At 32.7% G+C, this 25843-nt stretch overlaps 1 protein-coding gene across 2 annotated transcripts in view; it reads left to right on the forward strand.

Moving 5' to 3' along the window:
- The window catches only part of FBXO8 (F-box protein 8), a 56919-nt gene that overhangs the window by 23353 nt on the left and 7723 nt on the right, over nt 1–25843 (forward strand). For both annotated transcript variants that reach the window (XM_059177555.1, XM_059177545.1), the window contains 3 exons: nt 1819–1945; nt 23071–23189; nt 24271–24467. In XM_059177555.1, coding sequence (XP_059033538.1) covers nt 1819–1945; nt 23071–23189; nt 24271–24467 — 443 coding nt within the window. The remainder of the gene's footprint in view (nt 1–1818; nt 1946–23070; nt 23190–24270; nt 24468–25843) is intronic.

Consider the following 25843-nt stretch of genomic DNA (forward strand, 5'->3'; position numbering starts at 1 on the left):
GTACTGTGAAAGTACTACTATTAGTAGTGTTTATGGTTACTAATTTCGTACTCAGTAAAAGAAGAAATAAAAATACTTTAAAACTTTAAAACTGGCTCATTAATTATTTAAAATTTCTGCGTTTTAGTATTTCCAGTAAACTTAATTTGTAATCCTATATTTGAACTCTTAAGAAAGTTTATTTCTAAGCTTATCTGAACCCAATCAGAATGTCCTCTTTACCTGAGATTTAAATCTGGATGTTCATTTCTGAAAGAAATGCTTCCTTTATTTTTACCACATAATTATGCCTATTTTTATGACACTTGTTTTTTTTTTTTTTCTTAGTGGTAAAGTGTTTCTATTTGAAATTTAAGGCCAGCTTAGTTTTTATTTTAGCTTTAGATGTGTGAAACATTTATTAATGTTGACAGGTTCTATTTTCACATCACTCAGTAATAAAAGTCAAAACCTATAGGACTAAAGCTTCTGCTAAAATATTGACAATTTTCTAAACAAGCTCCTAAACTCACTAAAACTCACTAAACTCGAAATCATGGATTTCATTTGGTTGGTAAAAATAATGCAAGGACATAAATAACTATTAAGATATTGTCATTAAATTACATATTTTACTCACTGTGCTCACAGTTTTTGATGTTACAGGCTGAGACAGTAACTTTTTCTTGTTGCCCTACACATTGTATGTGTGTAACATGAAATTTGAGTCAAAATCAAGAATGACTATCAGAAAATGATAACTATTTTAATATCTATCACTGTAAGTAGGTGTTTTGAACACACAAAAATCAGAAAATTTTGAGATAGTGTCATTAAAAGTGCACTAAAATATAATTACAGTATTCTATATCTCTAGAGTAATGTACTTTTAAGATTTAATAATCTATAGTCTAATGACCCAGAATTTCTAGGCATTGCAATAAGATAAAATAAGATAAAACTTAAGCATTCAAATAATAACCAGTAGCTAATGCCTTTGTACAAGAGTTGGACATGACTATCCCAAACTGCAAAAATAGTATGTTTTGCTATAAACTATTAGCATTTTAGGTTTCCTAGAATTTTTAAACAATCATGTATCACTGTGATGTTAAAATAAACAAACAAAAAAGTGTTCTGAAGCAGCATCTTAAAAGCAGGTACGCTTAATGTCATACCCAGCTTTTGATGTATGTACTAAAGTTAATAGCATTGTACTTTCTATGTTTATTTTGCCTGTTATCAATATATATATTGTTAAAAAAAAACAACAACAACAAAGTTCTCCCCCCAACCTAACAATCTTTACCCTCATTCAACTTTACTTTGCAATAGATCATAGTAACTTAATCCTATTTAGCTTCTTGATTAAGATTTCTAGCTCTGGAGTAAGACTTCTTGGGTTCAAGTCAACTTTTTTATCTTTTGTTGTGTCTGTGTTTCTTTATCTTTAGCACCAACATAACATTGCTGTAAAAATTAAGCAAGTTAATACTCGTATAATGTTTTAAATAGTGCCTGACATCTAATAAGCACTGGGTAAATGTTTTAAATAAATAACTATCATTGCTATTATTAGTAGTAGTTTCTATTTAATTTCAAATAGTGCTCATGAGTATTATTAATCTTTAACTCATGTTTATTAAGTACTATCAGAATTGCTAATTTGAAGGCATTTGTCAATCATACTCTAGTAAACAAATAAAAAACAAGTACAGCATTAAACATTTTCAGCTTTTGAGCTATAAATTTCATGTTACTATTTTATCATGAGTATACATATTTAACTTAGGAAATTAAATATAGTAATGTCTTCTTGTTTGATTTTATCTTTTACAGGTTGTGTAAATCCACTTGGGGTCACTGTTCCATTTATAATAAGAACCCACCTCTAGGATTTTCTTTCAGAAAATTGTATATGCAGCTGGATGAAGGCAGCCTTACCTTTAATGCTAACCCAGAGGAGGTAAGTGAAGAACTTGCGTATTTGGAAGAGTTGAACTTTATTATGATCTTACTGCAGCTTTCCCATATAATAAACTTGCAAGTAAAGTAACAGGTCATTGAATATTCCTGTTCAATGAGGAAATGACTGAGAAGTCCACTAAGTAAAGTTAATGCTATGTAACATAGTCATTTCTCTTTACCTTATCAACTCACATTTTAAATCTTTCTACCTGCTCATGTTGTGTGGCAGCTTCCGTGACATATATGCAGTCCTCTGCTGGACCTGATTACAATATGACTGCATTATATGTGGAGAGCACAGAATGTATATCAGATTTTATCTGCAGCATTTTCTTCCTGTTTTATTTTTCTATTTAGTAGCAAGGCTATTTTTATCAGAGACAATCACAAAGGACATTGTTCATTTGTGACACATCAAAATGTTGTCTTCTTAATGCCTTTAACAGTCCCTGTTGCCATAGAAACTGCTTATAGATTGGCATAAAATTGAATAATTTTATCAAAATATCAAAATATGAAGACCATGCTTTCACTGATTTTCCCCCCATTCTTGCTTTAATATATATCCTGGAAAGTACAGATTCTCAGAAATGCTGTTTTTTTCTTTTTTCCTCAGAAATGTATAAATGTCTACTAGGCTTATTTTTAGAAATCTAACAACTTATACAGCCCTCAGAACTACTACTTATAGTTGAATATTTTTCTGTGGAAAAATTTAACTGGCAATTATTTTGATTTAATTTTCAAAAACCAACTTTTTTTTATTTGTTGTAGAGGTATTAAAGGACTATGTAAATTATGCAAATATATCAAATATATGCATGTATATACAAATGTATGCATATATCTGCAAAATATATCAAGTTCTTTAGAGTATCTTAACTTTAGCTATATTATAATAAAAAAACCTGTTTCTCCCATGTAAAATATTTGAATATTGTACAAATACTGATTTTATAAATATGCATATAATACAAATGACATTTTAAAAATTGATTTTTACTTATTAAATACGATTTCTTAACTTCTCCTTGTATACAAATAAAAAATATAACACCATTGCAAAGCTTTACTGAAACACCATCCATTATCAATTAAGTCTTAGCACCACAAATATAACAAAATCTATATTTTATAGAGCCTAATATACATATTTAAATTAAGAAATCTGTTATCTCTCTACTGTTTAATAAGAGTTTTGACATTCAGATTGAATAGAGTACTGATAGTTAATTTGGAAGGCAGATGAATAGATAAACTGTCATAAATTTAGGTTTTATAACTTATCCCTTGATTGTAAATTTTTTTCTGCTGCATTTTATCATAAAAGACACTTGTTTTTACTTTATTTTTTGTCAAATCCAAGTTCTGTTCCTTCTAAATATGTAGCAACAGTGAGCATGTCACTTTTTGATTTTGCACTATGGCATAGCTACTCTGTACAAGATATTCTTCTACTTAACATATTTGAAGAATGACATGATTTCAAAGACTTCGTTATTCTCTTTGCTAGCATTTGACATTACTTGCAGCTAGTTAAAACAGTTCATATGACAAACTTTATAGTAAGATACATATATCGTATCACTCTCTTAAGTTAGTGAAATGATGCTTACTGGAGAATCTTGGCAGAATAGTACAGTATTTTACTTTCGATATGTAAGGAAAGGCAGCTGTTGCAAGCTTCAGTCTTATTATGCCCAATTTATTAAGGCATTCTGGTTCCTGTCATGAATTCTACTGATAATGAGTAGAACTGTCATCTTTAATTCATATCACTTGCAATGTTACATTCTAAGGAAAGTAATAACTTGGTACATTCTAAGGAAAGTATAACTTGGTAAGTACTGGTATATTTATAAAGTCAGAAAAGTTGGATGTAACTGCTGGTATTAATTATGGTAAGTAGTCATTCCTTGCTAAAGCAGTACCAATTTTTAAAACAGATTATAAAGCCATCATTTTTATGCAAAGATGAAACCATAGATAGACCCTCATTTACTAGAATATGATATGGATAGTTTTAAATCTCTAAGTTGAAAAAGCTAGATGTCAAAATGTGTTTCCATCTTTGCAGCTACACATATCAGATTATAGAATTCTTGTTACACCTCCTCTACTGTGTTTGGAGGAGTGGACAGAGAAGAAAGGTAAAATTAAAAGACCTCTTTTTATCTAACAATACTTTTTAAAGTTTTTTTAAGTCAAATGTTTGCTAAGAGAGGGGATTGAAGTTATTAACTAAAATAAGATTTTTAGATCTTCAGATTTTACTTAACCATCCTACCTTCCATTGTTATTGAGAGTTGGCTGTATTTTCTTTTTCTTCACTCCCTTGCTTGACTTAAAGATATTCTGGAGCATTCCAGAAAGTTGAATTCAGTCTCTGAAAGGAGCTCTCAAGAGGCATAGAGCTGAACCTTTGACTTGTGGTTCCAGAATTCTGATTCTATCCTTTTATGAACATCAGTAGCTTAGCAGGTATTACCTGATAACAAAATAGAATCCTATCTTTAGCAGAATGCACCTAGGTTATAAATAGGCAAAGAAGGACATTGAGATAAATACACTTGTAGATGCAGAGAAATGAGGGAAAGTACTTTCAACGACTATATTCTATATTTTGTTGACTAACATAAATAGTGTCACTTGGTTGTTTATCCAAGTCAAGCCTTCAGAATTAAAATCATGTAATTAAAAGAGTTATCCTAATAGATGTTTTTATATAAAACTAAATCTGTATGAGTCATACTTTAGCCAGGTCTTAGAATGACTCTTGTTAAGTTTTTTGAGTGCTAGAAATCAGGAAGTACTTTTTATTTGGAGGTTAATATTTTTCCCCTCTAATTGGAGCAGTATCGTCAGATGTGTTGTTTTGGGTTCATTTAAGCCTGAGAAGTAAATTAGTTTTGATGATATGTGTAAATATAAGTGTTTATTGTAAGCACCTGATATAAGATGTGTTTAATTGTTCAGTATTATAAAAAGTCTACTTTTCCATAATCTCTAGTTCTGTACTTATCATTTTGATAGCAAGCATCATTAAAGTATTATAAAAATAAGAATACTTACAGCCACAGGGAACAAGATTCTCCAAAGGACATCGTTCATGTCACGGATATGGGTAACCAAACTCCACAGCAACTGCTGGCAGTGGCTCATGGGGTGGGGGAGAACATCCGCCCAGTTTGTGGTACGATTATCTAGCACGCTGTTGTTATCTGCATGACCTGTGATCTCAGCTGTATGTAAAGTCTTGATCTTGTGCATGAGCTTGTGTACTTTGTGGCAGGTGACCACATTCTAGTAGAGGAATGTGCTAAAAACCATCTGTTTACATTAGGCTGTATTTCCCCTGCATGTACAAGTTACGTGTGTTGATTTTATTTTGCTAGCAGTATTATAATAAAATAATTTATGCTCTCAACCAATTAGCTATATTCCTTGAGCTCCATTTGGTATGAAACATTTTTCTTGATCTAGTTATTTTTAAATTTCGAGTCCGAAAAATTGAGGAGCAAACATGGTTTAATTTCAATACATTATAGGTTGTACTTTTGTTTATGTAAATATGTTTAAAATTTTTTTTTAAATAATATTCTCAGGAGACCTGGGTGGCTAAGTCAGTTGAGCATTGGACTCTTGGTTTTAGCTCAGGTCACGATCTCAGGCTCTGTGGGATCGAGCCCCTCAACGGGAGTCTTCTGGAGAATCTTCCTCTGCCCTACCACCAACCACACTCACGTACTCTGTTTCTCTCAAATAAATAAATAAATCTTTAAAAATAATAATAATAATATTCCCATTGGGATCAGTTAAAAACAGTCTTAACTATTATATAAACACAGTTTTCTTGCCTTCATAGAGGAAGACCCACATGCATGCATATAATTTTCTGCATAATTATTAGATTGATGTGGGTTAGAATCTGTTACAAGAAACATTTTAAATTGAACCTGTGTATATATTTTAGGTGGAAATGCATATGCAATTTATTTTCATAATAATGTATTCTTTTTGTTGTTGGACCAGCTAAAATATAAATGAGAAATTTGTAGTTTTCCATTTTTAAAAGGAACTCAGGAGTTTATACTCAGATATTAAATCTTACTGACTTTTTGCTCCAGTATACAACAGCAAAATGTTTATTACCATTACCTCATAGAACAGCAACAGTAATGAAAAATAACTTTTATTTTTATTCCTAGACATAGAAAGCCCTGATTGGTGTAATCAGAATACAGATAAGCATTTTCCAAATGTATTCTTTTGAATAATTATTCCACAGGTTAAATAACATAGTCAAAGGAGTTCCCAAGTCTAATAAATTTGACCATGATAGGTTATGATTAGTGGGCTTATTTAATGAATGACTTTTCCAAGTCTTTAATACATCGTTGCACATTGTGAGTATGTGTTATATGTAGTAGTATCCAAATTTATTTGACATATTGTTAAATTTATTTGACAGTATCTTTTTCTTGTTTTTTCCCTTTAGTAAAGTAACATTCCAGGGGACACATTCTGCTATATGCTACTGTAGATTATCTGCATCTTACTATGTGTAAATAAGTATATGTACCTAAATGGATAGACACCTAGCTTGAATACCCTCTTGTTCACTGACAGTTATCTGATGCCTATTTTACGGGTAATCTTTTTTCTTTTGAAAGTCTATGAATTTGTATTTGTTCTCTATCCTTTTGTCTGATAGTATTATAAAACAAAAAAATTAAAACTAAGAGTTGTGCCTTGAAAGACTGAGAGATTTATCTATGTTCTGTATTTTGATTGTCATCTAATATGTTACAGAAAATGTTACTTTGTAAAATAAGGGTAAGACAACAAACCTGATAGGAATATTGAATTCAAATAATTACTTTTAGACATTGATACAGGCATTTATATCAAATAATTTACACAGATAATTTATCATTACACCCTTGATATCTCATTCTCTATACTAACTCTAGCTCTTGCAACACATTTTTCAGCAAAGGCTGATAGGCCACTAGGATGCTTTTAAGTTTGGCACATATACTGCCCACTTTCTCCAGTATGTATCACATAGGGTGTTTTGGCTGGAACAAACCAAGACAGTTTAATAATGGCTTAACCACGTATATTTACCTCCAAAGAGACCCATATGTGGGTATCCGAGAGTTATTTCAGTGATAGACAGATCTCCTCACAGACTCTCAAGGTGTGTTGTTGACTTCTGCTTTCTTTTGATAGTAAGTTGGCCACCACCACTCAAAATATCACATCTTGTATGAAAGTATCCTCATCACAAAGATGGGGGCAAAACAAAGAAACTCTCCTCGAATTTCTTATGCTTATTAGGAAGAAAAATCAGGAGCCTTTCATGTACTTCTCCTGATTTCTAATGGACATACTGAATCACATGAACATTCCTAGACCTATTGAGAACAGAATAGATGGAATTACTAATTGGTTTAGAGTTACCATGATTTAGCAACTGTGGCTAAGATGCTAAAGCAGTGAAAGGAGTGAAATGGCTTTGAGGCAGGCCCAAGCATCTGCAGCATGAGTTTCACTAGTGGGCCACTTACTGAATTTGTTTTTCTGCTTTTATTTCTGGGCTCTACTGGCTTCGAAGCCTTAGTACCCAAAGGAGGACTATTGATAAGTGGCACAAAAATTCAAATTGGTTGCTGAGACTACCTACTTGCGGTTATAGGTCCTCCTGCCACTGATCAAAACTGACAAAAAAAAAAAAAAAAAGGATAAGGGTCGGTAATTAAGCTGTGGTTGAAGTAATGAAGCCTAATTATCAGCGGAAAATAGTTTTCCCACAAAGTGGGGAAAACAGAAGGATAGAAGTGGAACTCAGGAGATGTCTTCAAGGTCTTTCTAATATCACTATATCCTATCATAAAAGGAATTAAAAAAAAATCACATAGACCTGTATGGACAGGGTTTAAATCATGTCACTTAGACTACTCAGATACTCAGATACTCACGTAGACTACTACTAGGTAAAGAACTTCAGGCAGCTGAAAGGATAGCTCCATTCCCAGCCTCAGGAGTTGTACACAGATTATTCCAGGGTAATCATGATAATATTATTCCTCTTGGCTTGGCGTCCATGCTGTCTAATTCTGACCTGTAAGATTGGAAGAAACATGTGCAAAGAAAATTTTAAGTTTCAAAAAAGAGACAGAAGAAGGTAATACCATATCTGTGTATATGTGTACATACCTGTACATGTGTATACATGTGTATACTTCTGGGACTAATGTATGAGTGTATAATGATAGGAACAGATGCATCCATTTTGCAGCCATGAGCGCTATTAACATAGGCAAATAGGAAGAAAGAATTGGGTCCATGAGCCTAACAACCTTGGAGCCAAAATACTTTGAAATTTCTTATTGTATAGGAAAGTAAATCCCTTTACTCTTTTGAATAGGGGTTCCTGTTGTTTGCAATCAAGAGCATCCTAATGCATCATCATCATCATCATTACATGGACTCATTAAGAATTTGATACGTAATCCTGAACACAAATTATTTTTATAAGAATAAACAGTGCTAATTTTTATTAGCAAATTAATTTTATCCCCAATTTGCTGATGAGAATCTAGTCAGAGCAAGGGAACTAGTTGACACGGAGAGGAGTCCGTCACTGTATATAGCTTGAAAAGCTTTCTCTATTGGAATTATTTACCCAAGAAAGCTAAAATATTCAAGTTAATTGGCAAAACCCTTTCTCTTGATTTGTGTTAGAGTCAAAGTGGAAAACTGTGCCTCTCAAACACTGAATATTACCCTCTGGCTACATAATTTAATATTTTCAGTCTTGTTATGATGAGTCAGGTCATACTAAACTGGAGGCCATTCACTTTTTTTGAGGGCAACATGCATGTATATGGTATGTATAGATGGATATATCTTATCTCTTTTTAATCTGATCCATCATGTGTTAATTTTACATTTAAGTAGGTAACTTTATCCTGTGTCTTTCAGGTCAACTTTATTTTACACACTGCCCTGACCATAATAGATCTTGACTACCCTCCCCTTTGCTTGTCACTGAATCATTCCAGTATGTGGTATACGATGAGTCCACAGAAGTATGTGGACTTAGGGTAAACCCTTTAGAAGCTTCAAAGGGAAGCAAATTTCCCAGGCCCTCTTTCATCTTAATATAATTGAACAAGAGATTCAGACCTAGAATATTCTATAGCTTATTCATCAGTCAAACCAGCTGATGCATTTTGCTTTTGTTTTTCCCCTAGTACGTCATAGGAGATACTGTTACCTCATTTAGTGTGAATTATCTAGGGTAAATATAAACAGAAATTAGTAGACAATGTATTAATCTAGGACTTTCAACTAGAAGAAAGAATAAAGGTAAAATATTTAGCACCACAGCAACCATGCTACAAATTTTAAAATGTGCAGTGCTGGAATGAGCAAAAAAATTTTTTTTGCTTGAATTTTTCTTTTGTTGCAAATTTAGATGCCTGTACCTGGTGAATTTACAATATTGTATTAATATTTTAAGTACAGTTCAAATAAAAATTTGTTTACCTTTTATTTCCTTGCAGTATCCTGACCATCTTAATACATCCATATTCTTTGTTACCTGCTGTGACCAGTTTCAGTGAAACTTGACACTTTCTAGACCTAAGTTCTCAATTTTAATGTCCAAAATTGGACCCATCTTGTGTCCAGTCATTTTGTGTAGAACACATCTTGTCCTACACATCTTGTCTGAATGTAGCAATTGTGAATACCGATACCACAGTGAATCTCACTCTAAAAGATGAATTCTTTATCAGAAATCTAAAAAATAATATTTCCTCAGTTCTTGGATGTCATCGTTTGTACTGCATCCATCAAATTAATTGCAACTTTTTAAAAAATACTTTATTTATTAATTTGACAGAGAGAGACATTGAGAGAGAGTACACAACCAAGGGGGAGTGAGCGAGGGAGAAGCAGGCTTCCCGCTGAGCAGGGAGCCCAATGTGGGACTCAATCCCAGGGTCTTCAGGGCTAGATCCAAAGACTCTGGGATCATGACCTGAGCCAAAGGCAGATGCTTAATGACTGAGCCATCCAGGTGCTCCTAACTGCAGCCTTTGAAATATGAAAATCTAAAGGAAAAACTGCATTAATGCAAATGTATTACCAATTAACTGTAGTATACATTTATTCCTAATATTATATAACATTTTCTTTCATGTCATAAATATTTTGAAGATGCCTTCTTTATAATAAAAATGTTAAGATCTTTGTGAACCACTTTGGCCTTTAGCAAGTAAAGATATCATGACCTCTTGCTTTTTATTATTTGTACTAGGGACTCCCAAGTTTTGACAGTTTATAATTTGAGGCATTTCAAAGTATGCTGGTTTTGACCCAACTCACAAGTTTTTGTTGTGGTTATGTTCTGTTCTTTTTTAACCCCTTAGTTTAATTATAAATTCTTAAAAGTCGATAGCTTCTCTTGAAAGCCACCTGGAGGCTTTATACAGATTCAAACATTCATTCAGCAAATATTTATTAAGTATCTCTCCACTTACTAATTATATGACTTAGACCATGTAAATTATTTAACCTCTGGGCTTCAGTTTCCCCATCGATAAAATGAAGACAATAATATTTATGATATACAGTATGTTACTGTGAATATTAAATAGTGTATGCTAAATGGTTAGTGCCTCTAAGTGCTTCCCAAAATGTAGTTTTATATTTATACTAGAGGTACAACTATGACAACTTAAACTATGAAGAGCCAAACATTGCTGTAGGCCTTGGGGTTCATCCTCCCTTAACTTTTGGGTCCTAGTAGATAAATATATTTGACACCTGAGTAATGTTCCTTCATAATGTATGTATCAGTCACACCAACATCTGCTAGCTTTGAATGATGATACCCTTTACCTTTAATTTCATTTTCTAGCATGTGATGAACACTGTTTTGCATATACAGTAACTTTTTGTGTTAGTGGTGATGCTTAGTTTAATCTTTTTAAGGACATTTTAAACAGTAATTAGGCGTCCAAAATTACGTTCAGATTAAAACCTGCGTCGTGTCTGAATATAGGTAGGATGAACAGATACTGTAATTACATGAAGAAGTGTACACATGTGCTGGCAGTTATTTAAACTACTGTTTAAATTCCAGCTTGCTTCTCTGTTTGTCTTCCTTGAAGACTTGGAGTTTTTTCTTAATGTTGTTTATTTCAAAATTGTTTCAGGGATGTCAAACTATATTTATAAATGTACATGTTAGAATCTAGGTAATATGAGAAAATTTTTATTTATCAAAGTGAAGTTGGTCACTTAAATCTATTTGCATGTGATTTTTATTAAGCAGGAATTCTAAATTAGCCAGTATTGTATTCAAATATGTCATTTTCTCATTAGTTTGAATTATTAATTGTACCTCCACCTAATAGAGTTTTATTTCCAGATTTTGACTAGAATGCTTTCTTTTTCCAAATTATAGACAGTTTAGAGAAGTAGGGGCCTTTCCAAGTAACTTACTTTAGCTACCAGCAACTTATCAATAATATTAATAGTAGTAATTTATCATTAAAAATTAACATCATGTTCTTCATCTTATTGATCTATCCTAGTCAGCAGAGTGACACTTTTGGGGACTATTAGAACTCAAAGTGTGATGCTTTTTCTGATTGAGTCTATTAAAACTAATTAATAGGAACTAACTTTTATTTGTTATTTAAAACCTAGATATGACTTTCATGTGATTTTTTGTCTGATGTCATTGCTTTCTTGCCTATGAAAAAAGAAGCACAATAATCTGTCTTACATTTCTCCATTTCCCCTGGATTCCATTTGAAGAATTTTCATTTTTCTTTAGATTTTTGAACTATCCCTCCTTTGTGTGAGATTTCCCATTAACATCTTCTGGCTAGAAATAATTTAGGGTGTATGTATGATTATTCTTAGCAGTTCATCAACATTGTACACTCTGATGTATGGGAAAAAAAAAACACCCATAAATTGTTTTGGAAAGCTGAAATCCTTGCCACTTCAAACAGGGTCTGTAAATAAGTTGATTTTATTCCATATTTCATACTTAAAACTGAACAATATGATTCTTCATTATCCTCGAGAATGTCTCATTCTGACCACTTTCAGTAATGGTATAAGAAGGAATTGGGTGACCAATGCACCAATGCAAGATGCTTATACTAGGGAAACTGGATGGGGTGGGCAAATTGAGGGGTGGAGCCAAGATGGGAACTGTCTATACTTTTGTTCACATTGCAAAACTGAAACTGCTCTAACAAATATAATCTATTAATTTCACACAAAAAAAAAAAAGAAGAAAAAGGAATTGACTGCAGTATATCAGCACTGTCTTGTCTCAACTGTCACTTCTCCCACATAAGCATGGATGGACGGTGTGTGCTCTCTGTTCTTCCTAGGGAACAGACAAGACTGGAATCTGCTGTTCATATTTCAAACTGACATCAAAATCATCTTAACATTTCTGTCCCAATTGTCATGATGTCCTTTCCCTTAATTATAACTAAGTCACACAGAGGCTTCCACTGAATAAATAGCCTACCTGTAGGCACCTCAATAAGAGGAACACTTTTCTTGTCAATTGTGTAGTCTCTCTATATAGAACAACTTTAAAAACCTTGGCATAGTTTTTACTTTAGTCTTGGACTCTAGTGACTAGGTTAGGAATAACAGTTGCACTATGCATGAACAGCTTAAATTAACATGAAAAAAGCAATATGTGTTATTTCTAAAGTTTATGCTGAAGGTCATTGTTACAGCAGAGGAAAGTGGTATGAAAACTTACAGATGAAAACCCTGCAAAAGTTTGTGGGTAGAACGAAATGGAATGACAGAACAAAAACTTCCATGCTTAGTCTTAACTTGCTTGTTAAGTAATCTTCTGCATTTACTTTGCTGCAACTAAAAAGCAAGGTGTTAATTTAATTTAATTTAATTTTGCACTATATATATATATATATATATATATATATCCCCCCATATGGATTTCACCTGTTCAAGTTCTATGTGTTTTTTTCCCTTAACTATAGAATACATATTCTCTGATTAAATAGGGAGAGTGAGAACTGCCAACTGAACAAAAATTAATAGATTTTGCATCTTGCTTAAGTGATGCTGAAAGCACTATAAAAAAGAAGAAATAATATCACTATCAGTACTATTTTCAAACAAGACAATAGGATTACTCCATTTAACCTATAAAAGGCTGACTTCTCTCTATTGTGCTATTTTTTACTAAAATAAATATCCATAATATTTTTTGTGTCTCTTAATTTTTACATTATTTTTAATGTGAAAAGATGACATTTCAATTGTTCATTTCACTGTGGCTGCAATACATATTTGAATATTATTATATCTCTTCTCATTGAAAGAAAAGAAATCTAGATTGAACTATGTATTTATATATAAAATAACATAGTTATTTTATATATATTTTATTTTACAAATATTTATTGTTAAAATTTAAAGATTGTTATTTTAAAAGTCTTCAAATGTCCTTTAAAAATGTGGTGTCCAGTTTGCTTTCTATTATGTAATGCTCTAATGATCTGTTTGTTACCTGAAAAATAGTGATCGTGGTTCTGGATTTTACATTGTATACAAAAGCAAATTGGAACAAATTTAGTTAAAGTGAGTTTTTTTCTAAATATCTATATTATGCTGTTCTCTAGGAAAACAAAGATATCACCAGTTTTGTTTTTGGAGTGATTTCTGTTATTGATACAGACTGCTACATAATGTTTCTACCAACTCTCTGTGCCAGTAGCCAATACTTTCAGTACAAGTGGTCAGTGTTTGTTTTGTTTTGTTTTTTAATTAAAAAAAAAAAAAGAATGTGTATTTTTAAAGTCAGTTTTAGGTTTGCAACAACAGCTGGTTCTTTTTTATTTGGTTTTGCATAGCTGTTTTTGTAGAATTCACTCCGTTACCTGTACAATTTCTGATCCTGAATATATGTATGGTAGACTTTTGCTTCTGAACCACACCAGATAATAATGGATAATAATGATTTGAATTAAAAAAAAACAAGACTTTATTAAAAGGGGAGAGAAAATGTGGGTATTGATGTAATAGAAGGAATGAAACATAGAAGGATCTTAAAACATGAATTGTGTGCAAAGAGCTGTTCTTAAAATAATAAAAAAAAAGATGACTAATACCTAACATATTTTTCTTTTTATTTTTTAAGTTCAATTAAGTATCATACAGTGTATTATTAGTTTCAGAGGTAATTTAATGATTCATAAGTTGTATATAACACCCAATTTTCATTATGTCACGTGCCCTCCTTAATGTCCATCACCCAATATCCCCTCACCTCCAGAAGCCCTCAATTTGTTTCCTGTAGTTAAGTATCTCTTACGGTTTGTCTCCCTCTCTGATTTCTTCTTACTTTATTTTTTCCACCCTTCCCTTATGATCCTCTATTCTGTTTCTTGAATTCTACATATGAGTGAAATCATATGATAATTGTCTTCCTCCAAATTACTTACTTCGCTTAGCATAATACCCTCTAGGTCCATCCATGTCCTTGCAGATGGTAAGATTCCATTTTTTGATGGCTGAATAATATTCCATTGTGTATATACACACCACATCTTCTTTATCCAACACATTTTTTTTCTTGATTCTAAATTCCTTCTTAATATTGGTGTAAACTATCTGTTCATGATTTCTTGAATTATTTATTTGCCTCCTAAACAAATTACATCAAAACAGTTCACCACTGTAATTTGATTCTGTAAGTCTTGAGGCTGTCATTTGCCTAAGTTTTTAATAACACACTCTATGGAGTCTACTGTACAAAATTTCTTAATTTTTTTAATTATTGTAAACATCTGTTCTATCAAATCAAACAAAAAAAATGAGATGGGATGAATTACATTAACATCCCCCTACTTGCTTGGCACTCCTTCTAGTAGGAGTTTATTCCTAGTAGATTCCCAGTGTATCATATGTGAAATTAAAGAACAGGGAAGAGGAATTTATTCCTAGTAGATTCCCATTGTTGATAGAAATCTTTACCACTTCACGTGGGATCCAATTCAGCTCTTTTCCAACTATTTCTAGATGGTTTATGCACCCTAAGAAGAAAACCAATATGTTCTGTTTTCTGCCTTTATCAGTTTCTTAATATGCCTGTCTCTGAACCAGCTCTAATGTCCTCTCCTCCGGTCTCAGAAAGCATTACCAACTCCTTAAGTCTACATTCATGATCCAAGATTTTTCCTTCCCTCTCTTTATTGGTTTCATTACTTTCTAATAATTCTATCTTCTCTATCACTTAATTGGTTACTCTGCTTCTTCCATCCTTATGGCCATTGCATCCAATCAGTTTCAAATCTCGGTTATTGCATTTTTCATTTTGGTCTGATTGGTTTTAAGCTCTTTTATCCCTGCATCAAGAGACTCCCTTGGTGTCTTCTATGTGTTTCTCAAGCCCAGCTAGTATCCTTATGATTATTGCTTTAAAGTCTGGATCAGGCATATTACTTGTCTTATTCACTTAGATCTCTGGCCATGACTTTTTCTTGTTCTTTCTTTTGGGATGAATTTCTCCATCTTAGCATTTTGTCTAGGTCTCTGTCTTTGTGTTTGGAAGGCCATTTATGTTTCTTGCTCCTGAGAGTAATGACTATGAAAAGGAAGTCAAATACTCTCCAGGATCTGGTGCTTCGGGAAATATCTTTGGTGAGTACTAGTGTACTCTGCTTATGGGCTGCTCTGTCCCTCAGGTCAGTCCTCTGCAGGCTCTCTCCTTGCCTACAGTGGGAAGTGTTTGGACCTAGGCCAGAGCATGGTGAGTTTTGGTTCCACTTGTATTTTCAGTCTTTCTCCTGCTCCCCTTTTCTCTACCTTGCCGCTTTCATTATCTCTTATTGTTTCTTTGCCAATCTTTTCCTCTCCCTGTTGATTCTCTTTTTTGCATCTTCTGATATGCATGGGTCAGAATTGTCTTGAAAAAACAGTTGTTTCTCTCTTTGACCTTCAGTGTTCTTTAATATTTTTTTTCCTCCTTTGTACTAATAAATTTTTCAAGTAACTGGGCTATCAGTTTCCTTACCATGAGCTCATTCCTTAGCTTTCTTCTTAGCCTTGAGCCCCCATCACTCTATGGAAAGAGACCCCTTGAAAGGCACTATTTTCTTTTCTCCCAGTCACCAAATCTACTGCCTTATTTCTCATTTTCATCTCCTTGAGCTACCTAAAGGAAAAAGGATATTAGCCATGTTCTATGCTAGACACTCTCATATCTTCACAGTAGCCACTTAAATAAGATTTTTACTGATTAAGAAACTAATAAGGTTTGGAAAGTTTGAGTAAATTATGTTCACAAAATCACAGAACCATGATTTGGTCCCTCTTCTAATTATACTAGGTAATTATACTTTCAATTATACTAGGAATTGCATTGTATACCCTTTTCTTTACATTTCAAAGACTTTTAGCCTCTGGAACATTATTCTGTCTCTGCTTTCTTCCATCTCTGCCTCCTCCTTTACTGATTCTTATTATTCAGTATCCTTAGTTTGTACTTTCAACTCTCACTTTTTTCTTTATGTCTTATTACACTATCAGATGCCTATTTCGCCTTTGTAGTTTTACCTGTCATCATCCGAAGGTAACATTTTGAAGTCCAAACTCATTACTGTTTTGTTTAAATCAACACCCTCTTAACCTGAGTTTTCCCCCATCAGTCATTTCCCTTTTTGTCTAAGCCAGAAACATCAGTTAACCTTATCTTTCACTTTTCATTATTCCTTGACTTGATAACCACCATGATAATAATATATGCTCTCACATCATATTTTCATATACATACATAGCATATGTGGGTTTTTTCATATGTTTTTAGGATAGATTATTTCCTTTGCATTTGTGTTGCTTTAAGCCCGAACATCTGTAGTAGCTTACTGTCTAGTTTCCCTTTTATTATTTCTCTTTATAATACTGTCAAATTTATATTGCAGGCCATTGCTTCATCATATAAGGCTTTCAGTTACATATGAGGGAGAAGATAAACTCCTTACCTTAAAATTCAGTGCTATTTCTGCTACAGTCTACTTCCAGACTTGGCTCTCAAACCCAAGATAGTTCCCCTATTTTCCTGAAAATGGCCTGATTTTTTTATCTTATAATGCTTTTGCTCATATAATATAACATTGACTAAAATTTTCATCTCCAGTGTTCCCCTCATTTTGAGCTATTTAAACCACTCCATTAAAGTAGGTATTCCAGGAAAACTTATCTAAATGCCCTGTCCCACAGTGATTTTTTCCTTCCAATGAACTACTGAAATACTTGAAATGCAACTGATTTGTGTGCATTGATTTCATATCCTGACACTTTACTGAATTCCTGTACAAGTTCTAGAAGACTTGAAGTGGAGTCTTTTGGGTTTTCCACATATAGTATCATATCATCTGCAAAGAGTGATAGTTTGACTTCTTCTTTGCCAATCTGGATGTCTTTAATTTCTTTTTGTCTGATTGCTAAAGCTAGGACTTCTAGTACTGTGTTGAGTAGCAGTAATGATAGTGGACATCCTTACCATGTTCCTGATCTTAGGGGAAAAACTCTCAGTTTTTTACCATTGAGAATGATATTCGTTGTGGGTTTTTCATAGATGGCTTTGATGATATTGAGGTATATACCCTCTATCCCTACACTTCGAAGAGTTTTGATCAGGAAAGGATGCTGTACTTTGTCAAATGCTTTTTCAGCATCTATTGAGAGTATCATATGGTTCTTGTTCTTTCTTTTATTAATGTATTGTTTAACATTGACTGATTTGTGGATATTGAACTGACCGTGCAGCCCAGGAATAAATCCCACTTGGTCATGGTGAATAATCCTTTTAATGTATTGTTGGATCCTATTGGCTAGTATTTTGGTGAGAATTTTTGCATCTGTGTTCATCAGGGATATTGGTCTGTAATTCTCCTTTTTGGTGGGGTCTTTGTCTGGTTTGGGCACCAAGGTAATGCTGACCTTATAAAATGAGTTTGGAAGTTTTCCTTCCGTTTCTATTTTTTGGAACAGTTTCAGGAGAATAGGTATTAATTCTTCTTTAAATATTTGGTAGAATTCCCCTGGGCAGCTGTCTGGTCCTGGGCTCTTGATTTTTGGTGACTGCTTCAATCTCCTTACTGGTTATGGGTCTGTTCAGGTTTTCTATTTCTTCCTGGTTCGGTTTGTTTATATATCTTGAGGAATCCATCCATTTCTTCCAGATTGTCAGATTTGCTGGTGTATAGTTGCTCATAATGTGTTCTTAATTTGTATTTCTTTGGTGTTGGTTGTCATCTCTCCTCTTTCATTCATGATTTTGTTTATTTGGGTCCTTTCTGTTTTCTTTTTGAGAAGTCTGGCCAGGGATTTATCAACCTTATTAATTCTTTCAAAGAACCAGCTCCTAGCAAAATAAGTGAATCAGAGAAAGACAATTATCATATGATCTCCCTGATATGAGGAATTTGAGAGGCAGGGTGTGGGGGTTGGAGGGTAAAGAAGGAAAAAATGAAACAAGATGGGATCGAGAGGGAGAAAAACCATAAGAGGCTCTTGATCTCACAAAACAAACTGAGGGTTGCTCGGGGGAGAAGGGGTTTTGAGAGAGTGGTTGGGTTATGGACATTGGGGAGGTAATGTGATATGGTGAGTGCTGTGAAATGTGTAAGCCTGACAATTCACAGACCTGTATCTCTGGGGCAAATAATACATTACATGTTAATAAAAATAATTAATAGCAAAAAAATATATCTGAAAAAAAATTACATTACTGGAGCACCAATCCTGTTAGCAGCAAGAAAGATTGACACATTTGTCAAGTTATAGAGTAGATTTTAAATTTTTGGATTTTTTTCCAAATTAATATTTATGGTTATAAGAATATCTCTTTTCTCTGTTCTCTGACTCAGTTGGTTAAGCATCTGACTCTTGATTTTGGCTCAGGTCATGATCTCAGGATTGTGAGATCAAGCCCCTAGTATGCACTGAGCATAGAGCTTGCTTAAGATTTTCTCTCTGCCCCACCCCTGCTCAGGCAAATGCTCTCTCACTCTCTCTCTCACATTAGTAAGGAATTTTGAATTTTTAATATGAATATTATTTACTTTTATGATTTTCCAGAGAAATATGAATCTTAATGTTTATAGCCAATCTATTTTCATGATATGACTTTCATTTATCCCACTGTAACTTTCCTTTAAAACTATTGAAAAAAATTAAAAATAAAAATAAAACTTTTTTTATAGGAATGCCTTGGTGGCTTAGTTGATTAGGTGTCTGCCTTTGACTCGGGTCATGATCCCAGTAGGATCAAGTCCACCCGGGGCTCCTTGCTCAGTGGGGCTCCTTGCTCAGTGGGACGCCTGCTCCTTCCTCCATCTGCCACTCCCCCTGCTTGTGCTCCCTCTCTCTCTCTCTAGATAAATAAATAAAATCTTAAATAAATAAATAAAACTTTTTTTTTAAATAAAATCCATTTTGGTCAATTGTCTTCTTCCAGATGACAAAGCTTCCCTTTATGCTATGGAGCCAATTCATTATAGGACTGGCACCATCATGATTTATATGTTATATAAGTTTATAAGTTATATGACAAAAATGTCATAGAATTATTGCCATGTGAAAGAGGAGGAACTACACCATAACTAAGAATCCAGATAATTCTACAAGTTGAACAGTGTAGAGTTTGCATAATGGAGTTAAAATGTATACAGATTAAGCAATCAAACTAAACTAAGTAGTAATAATTTGAAGCTTAAGCTTATTTTGGAATGTAAAAAAAAAAAAAAAAAAAAAAATTGAATCAAGCAAATGACAAACCACTGGCCCTGAACAGCTCAGCTATAATTCCAAGTGTGGTCTTCCTTATATAGCACTAACCTCCCTTTGTATTACGGACACTCAGTAGCCATACTCCTGCATCTAGAATAGGGATTCCCAACTTGGAGTCCTTAGATGGGCTTCAGGCATTTAATGTATATTTAAAAAATGTGTATGTGCATTATTCTGGAAAGAAGTTCTTTACTTTTCATCAGCTTAAGATCTTCACTAAAACCACATACAATGTTCTTTTTCCTTATGATAAAAGCTTTCAGATGTCTCAAAATCTTAAACTTCTTAAGTATCTTCTTTAGGCCTAATATCAGTACATCCTTCAACTCTTCTTTATCTAACAGGGATTCTATACCCTTCAACAATTTTATGAGGTCCTGATTTCCTTTATCCAGATAAATTCTAGTTTGTCAATATACCCCACAAAATGTGACATCCATAATCTGACACTTTTGTAGTGAATTATGTGACCAATAGTGAGCTACTGCCTTCTGTTTTTTTTCTGGAAACTATGTTAGTATAGACTAATACTAATGTTCATGATTTCCTTTGTCTATGAGACACCACATGCATACTCTCACTCTGCTGAGAGCTCTAGTCCTGATTAGTAACATGCTTTGTGATGTAGCGATCTCTCTGTACCATTCTTTTAAAATTATATTTGGGGCACCTGGGTGGCTCAATCATTAAGAGTCTGCCTTCGCCTTGGGTCATGATCCTGGGGTCCTGGGATCAAGCCCTGCATCCAGCTCTCTGCTCGGTGGGAAGCCTGTTTCTCTCTCTCTCTCACTCCCTCTGCTTATGTTCCCTCTCTCGCTGTGTCTCTCTGTCAAATAAAATCTTAAAAAAAACCACTATATTAAAATTTTGTAAAAATATGTATACCATATAGTAAACAAATGTAGTTATTTAGTCAATCTCATATTGTGTTTTCTTTTGTAGTTCATCAGTTACATAACAAGATAAGAATTTGGATGGTTGCAGCTTGGTTATTGAAGAAAATTATAATCTGATCTCATGCCTTTTCCTATTTCATACCCCTTGACCCGTCACTTTGATAGCCCTTCTGAAGTAATCTTCCTTTCCAGAGAAATCCCAGGCTTGAAAACTGATACCTCCTTTTCTCATAAAGCCAACAGAGTTGGCTTATTTCAAGCTATGTCCCTCATTTTCAGGATTGGGTTTAAAGCTGTTTGTGTTCTTGCTTACACCTCTGTATATGATTGATTTTGGAGACTTCGAGTTAGGTGAGAGATTAAATTTTTAAAACTTGTATTCCTTAAAAATGAAAATTATCAACAACATATTTTTAGGATGCTTACATGAGGCAAATACCAATGCTATTTTGTAACTAAGGAGCATCAAATGATATTAAAAGACATATATCATGATTAGGGAATTATGTACTATTTAATGGATCATTTAGGTTTTTTAATATTTTGTATAATTCTAAAAATTGATTATAATTAGTTTTGCATCTCTTAAGTATTGACCTATAGGTAAGCATAAATAAAGAACTTATTAAATAATTAGTTGACATTCCTTGTGGTTTGACTAGCTTAGATTCAAATTAAGCACTGCAAATACTTCTGAAATTTTGTTATTCTCTCAAATGGAGGAATTTTGGAAAAAATCAAAAGACAGTTTTTACTAAGTAGATGAATTAAAACATACAGTCAACTCTCGATTATTCAAACTAATGGAGGAAAGGATGGAACAAGCATTACTCTTTCTTTAGTTCCTACCCCCTCAGACAATTGCTGAGAGCCTTATTCCAGACAAATTCTTTGGCTTTCCATCTTGACCATGTTGTATTTCCTAGCCTTGTATCCAGGATGCAGTCTGAAATACTGCTTACATTTGAGTTGACCAGAAAGTTTCATGTTTTCACATTCTGTTCTTCTTAGACACATTTTTTAATCCAGTGCTTTAGCACTGCTTTTGTGCTATTAAAATTCACATGAGAAACTGATAACATTGTCATTAGGATATTTTCCTCATGGCTCATAAAATTAGTTTTATATTAAAAAATCTTATCTTTGAATTACAATTTACCGATAATTATAACCTTTCAAAGGCATTACCTCATGGTACCAAACTGCTTTTTAATTTTTTAATACAAAAATTTTATGACACTTTTTTATCTGAAGAGTGTGTCATAAAAATTCTCCCAACTTTTTAAATTCTTAATGGTTGCAATATTTCTGAATACTATATGTGTTTGTAAAAGGGAAGAAATGCTGAAGGAATTTATGTGTGAAAACACTACGTTGCGTGTATATAATACATCATTTTCTCTACTAATTAACTGCACACAGTGTGCTATTATCCAGACATAAGTATTCATGGGAACGCATGTATCTGGATAACTACGAGTTGAAATAAACACACCTGCCTTTTATTTCAATAACTGCACATTCAAATCCACATAAGGTATTTATTTGAATGTGACCTCCATATACATGAGAAAACATTGGTTTCATTGTTCAATTTTTTTGTTGATGTTTTGTTGTTGTTGATTTAAATCTGGAAATAGGTACAAACTGTGGATAATGCTTCTCTGGAAAACTTTGCATGCAGGGAAAAGGAAATTCAAAGATAAATCCTATTATAAAACATTGCAATTGTTTTGTCTTATATTTTGCCTCACTATATGTTGAAGCTAAATTCTTGTGTAACGTAGCAATGCTACACGTTAAAGCCAAAGTGTGTACAGACAATAAACCCACCTGGAACTGTGCCTACTTTAAGCCAAATAATTTAATTATCTTTCTTTACAGAATAAAATTGTTGATCTTTGATTAGGAGAATCATTTTTTCTCAAGCTTTTTCCTTGAATAGTGTATTAGAATATGTCTAAGAAATCTTGTTTTCTATTAGGCAGTGGAAGTGTTTGTTTCAAGGCTTATTTTAAAGTCTGCATAGTAGTTTCCCTTGGCCCCCAACCACCATCACCATATAAGCCATATTTCTGTATACTTAGTTTTAACTGACATGAGCCAGAAAATTGAATTAGGGTGACTTTAGGAGTCTTAACTTTGAATTTCCTACTTTTCATTGCATGTAAACTCTCAACCACATGTAATATTTTCAGCTCAAGTTCTAGCTTGTATTTTGCATGTTAAAGCTATAAAAAGTCTATTTATGCTGGAAAGAATTTATGGCTATTGTTCCGCTATCACCTAATTGATAAAATTTATAAATAAAGACTGACTTTATTTATGTAGACTTGTCTTTCTGCCTTAGGGAGTGAACTACTTTATGTCCAAGGGTATCCTAGATGATTCACCAAAGGAAATAGCAAAGTTTATCTTCTGTACAAGAACACTAAATTGGAAAAAACTGAGAATCTATCTTGATGAAAGGTAAAAAGAAAAAAAAATTTTGAGTTTTCATCAGAAATGAATTAGATAATGCTTTTAATGAGTTAAGCTTTACTTTTAAAACTATACCATATAGCGGTCATCTAGTTGAAAAATTTTTCTCACAGCTATTTATAACTGCCATTGTAGTCTGAAAGCAGACAAACAGTATGTAAACAAAGTATGGCTGTGTTCTAATAAAATTTTATTTACAAAAATAGGTAGTGGGCCATATTTGGCTCACTAGCTATAATTTGTCTATCCCTGCCATAAACAATTGGTAGAAATTAAAGATTATGATCATATAATCATGGTTGAGCTCAGCAAGAATTGAAGCGTAAACAAAGGATGACTATATATTAGATTGTCATTGATAAAAAAAAGTGTACACATATACAAATATTTATACACACATGTACACACATACACTTACAAAAATATTTATATAATTGTAAATAACCCAAATGTATATAAGTAGAATTGTTACCTCCATAAGATGAGGTACTGATGAATCATTAAAAAGAATGACTTAGATCTGTGTGTAAAGATATAGAAAGCTGTTCATAATATACCGGATGAAATGAGAAAAGCAAATACTAGAAAAATATATACTATATGTTGACATTTTTTAAAGTCTACATAAATAGTTGTTAACTCTGGTGGTGTGGATTGCTGTGAAAAGTGAAAACTGTTATTATTTTCATAGTTAAAAAATATAAAGAATTCTGTTGCTGTTTGAATTTAGCCAAAATACACACACACACACACACACACACACACACACACACGAAAAGAAGCCGCCCCTTTTAATATTGCAAAAATTTTTTCTTCATTTTGTAATTAGAATTACTAGTTTCACCTTACTTTGTTATAACCTATTCACAGAAAATTTAAAAATTATTTAATGTCTCAAATAATCAGAGTTAGATTTTTTAATTTTAAGGATTATATATACTTTGTAGGATTAGCTGATCTGAGAATCAATAATAAAGTATTTTCATCCAAAAATATAACTTATGAGTCCTTATCATTTTTTTAGTAGAGAACTGTTGACTAAAGCTATATCTTTTTCTTTTTCCACTAGGAGAGATGTCTTGGATGACCTTGTAACGTTGCATAATTTTAGAAATCAGTTTTTGCCTAATGCACTGAGAGAATTTTTTCGTCATATCCATGCCCCTGAAGAGCGTGGGGAGTATCTTGAAACTCTCATAACAAAGTTCTCACATAGATTCTGTGCTTGTAACCCCGATTTAATGCGAGAACTTGGCCTTAGTCCTGGTAAGAATATGTATAGTGAATTCCTTCCATTCCCCTTCCCACCTGTAGGTAAAAATAGTAGTATATGAGACTTTTTTTTTCTCACCATGGGGAAACATGCTTTCAGTCATTACAAGTATTTCTTTTACTACTTGTAGCAATGAGTAATTCTATAGACTACAACATTTATGTGAGTTTAGAATAGTTTGTCATGGCTGTCATTTATATGTAGTAAACACACTGTTTTAGGAAGAAAGATTTAGCTATAGATGCATTAATATTATTCTTGATTGAGAATTGGGTATTACTAATTTAAGTAAAAACTTGAGAAATTATTTTTAAAGCTTTTCATAGTTTATATATTACATAGGTTAACACCTATAATTTTTCTACTAAAATTTATTTTTAATACAACTAATTTTCATAATGTGTGAATGAGTATATATCTACGTATGTGCAATATAACCTGAGTACCCTGTGTATTTTTTTCATTTGATAGAGCTTCACTTTTCTCTTCATCTCAAAAATTTTATTGTGCTTATTAAGTGGAGATTACAAAAACATTTACCCATCATATGAAATTGGTTGAAAATGTTTTTATAAAACATAATATTTAACTTTGCTTTATTAAGACTGTAGGATTCTGAAATAAAAACCCCATAATACTAGCAAGTAGTTGTCAGAAATAATAATACAAGTATCTTGAGGTTTGTTACTATTTTGATAGTAAACATCAGATACTGCCTTGTGTAGATATAAAGACATTTTGTTGTTGTTGTTGCATACTGCTCAGGTTTAACAATCTTGTCCCTAAAAATTTACTTTTGAAATTAATACATAAATTCCATGGACCTTAAAAATACATATCTCAAAGGTGGATATTAATTTAACAATCTTATAAATTGTTTACATTTTATTTTGAAGGACTGTTAATGCATGTCTTTGTCATTAAATATTTTCCAGTTAGATTTTTATAAAAACATTCTATGTAAATAAATATGTGGGTTTTTTTTTTAATAGGAAGTACTTTTTTAACTACTATACTTGTAACAGTAAAAAAGTACAAATGTATTTTATGGGTCATTGAATGGGAGTATCACATTTGAAAGCAAAGATGAAAATAAAGCCAATTCTGAAATTTTAAAATTTGGAATGAGCTTTTATTATAAATTCCCAAACTATTCTAAAATGCTTTGGGAGTTGAAGGAAATAGTCATTAATTGGTGGTCAGTTAGGATGATCAACTATCCCTGTTTGTCTGGAATTGAAGAATTTCCCATGACACAGGATTTTCAACGCTACAATTGGAAAAGGCCCAGACAAACTGAGATGAGTTAGCCATTCTATGTTTAGTTATGAGCCAATCTCAATTTATTTGTATTATGAAAAATTTTGCA

This window comes from Mustela lutreola, chromosome 1 (genome assembly GCF_030435805.1).
Source record: "Mustela lutreola isolate mMusLut2 chromosome 1, mMusLut2.pri, whole genome shotgun sequence".
Taxonomy (NCBI): Eukaryota; Metazoa; Chordata; class Mammalia; order Carnivora; family Mustelidae; genus Mustela; species Mustela lutreola.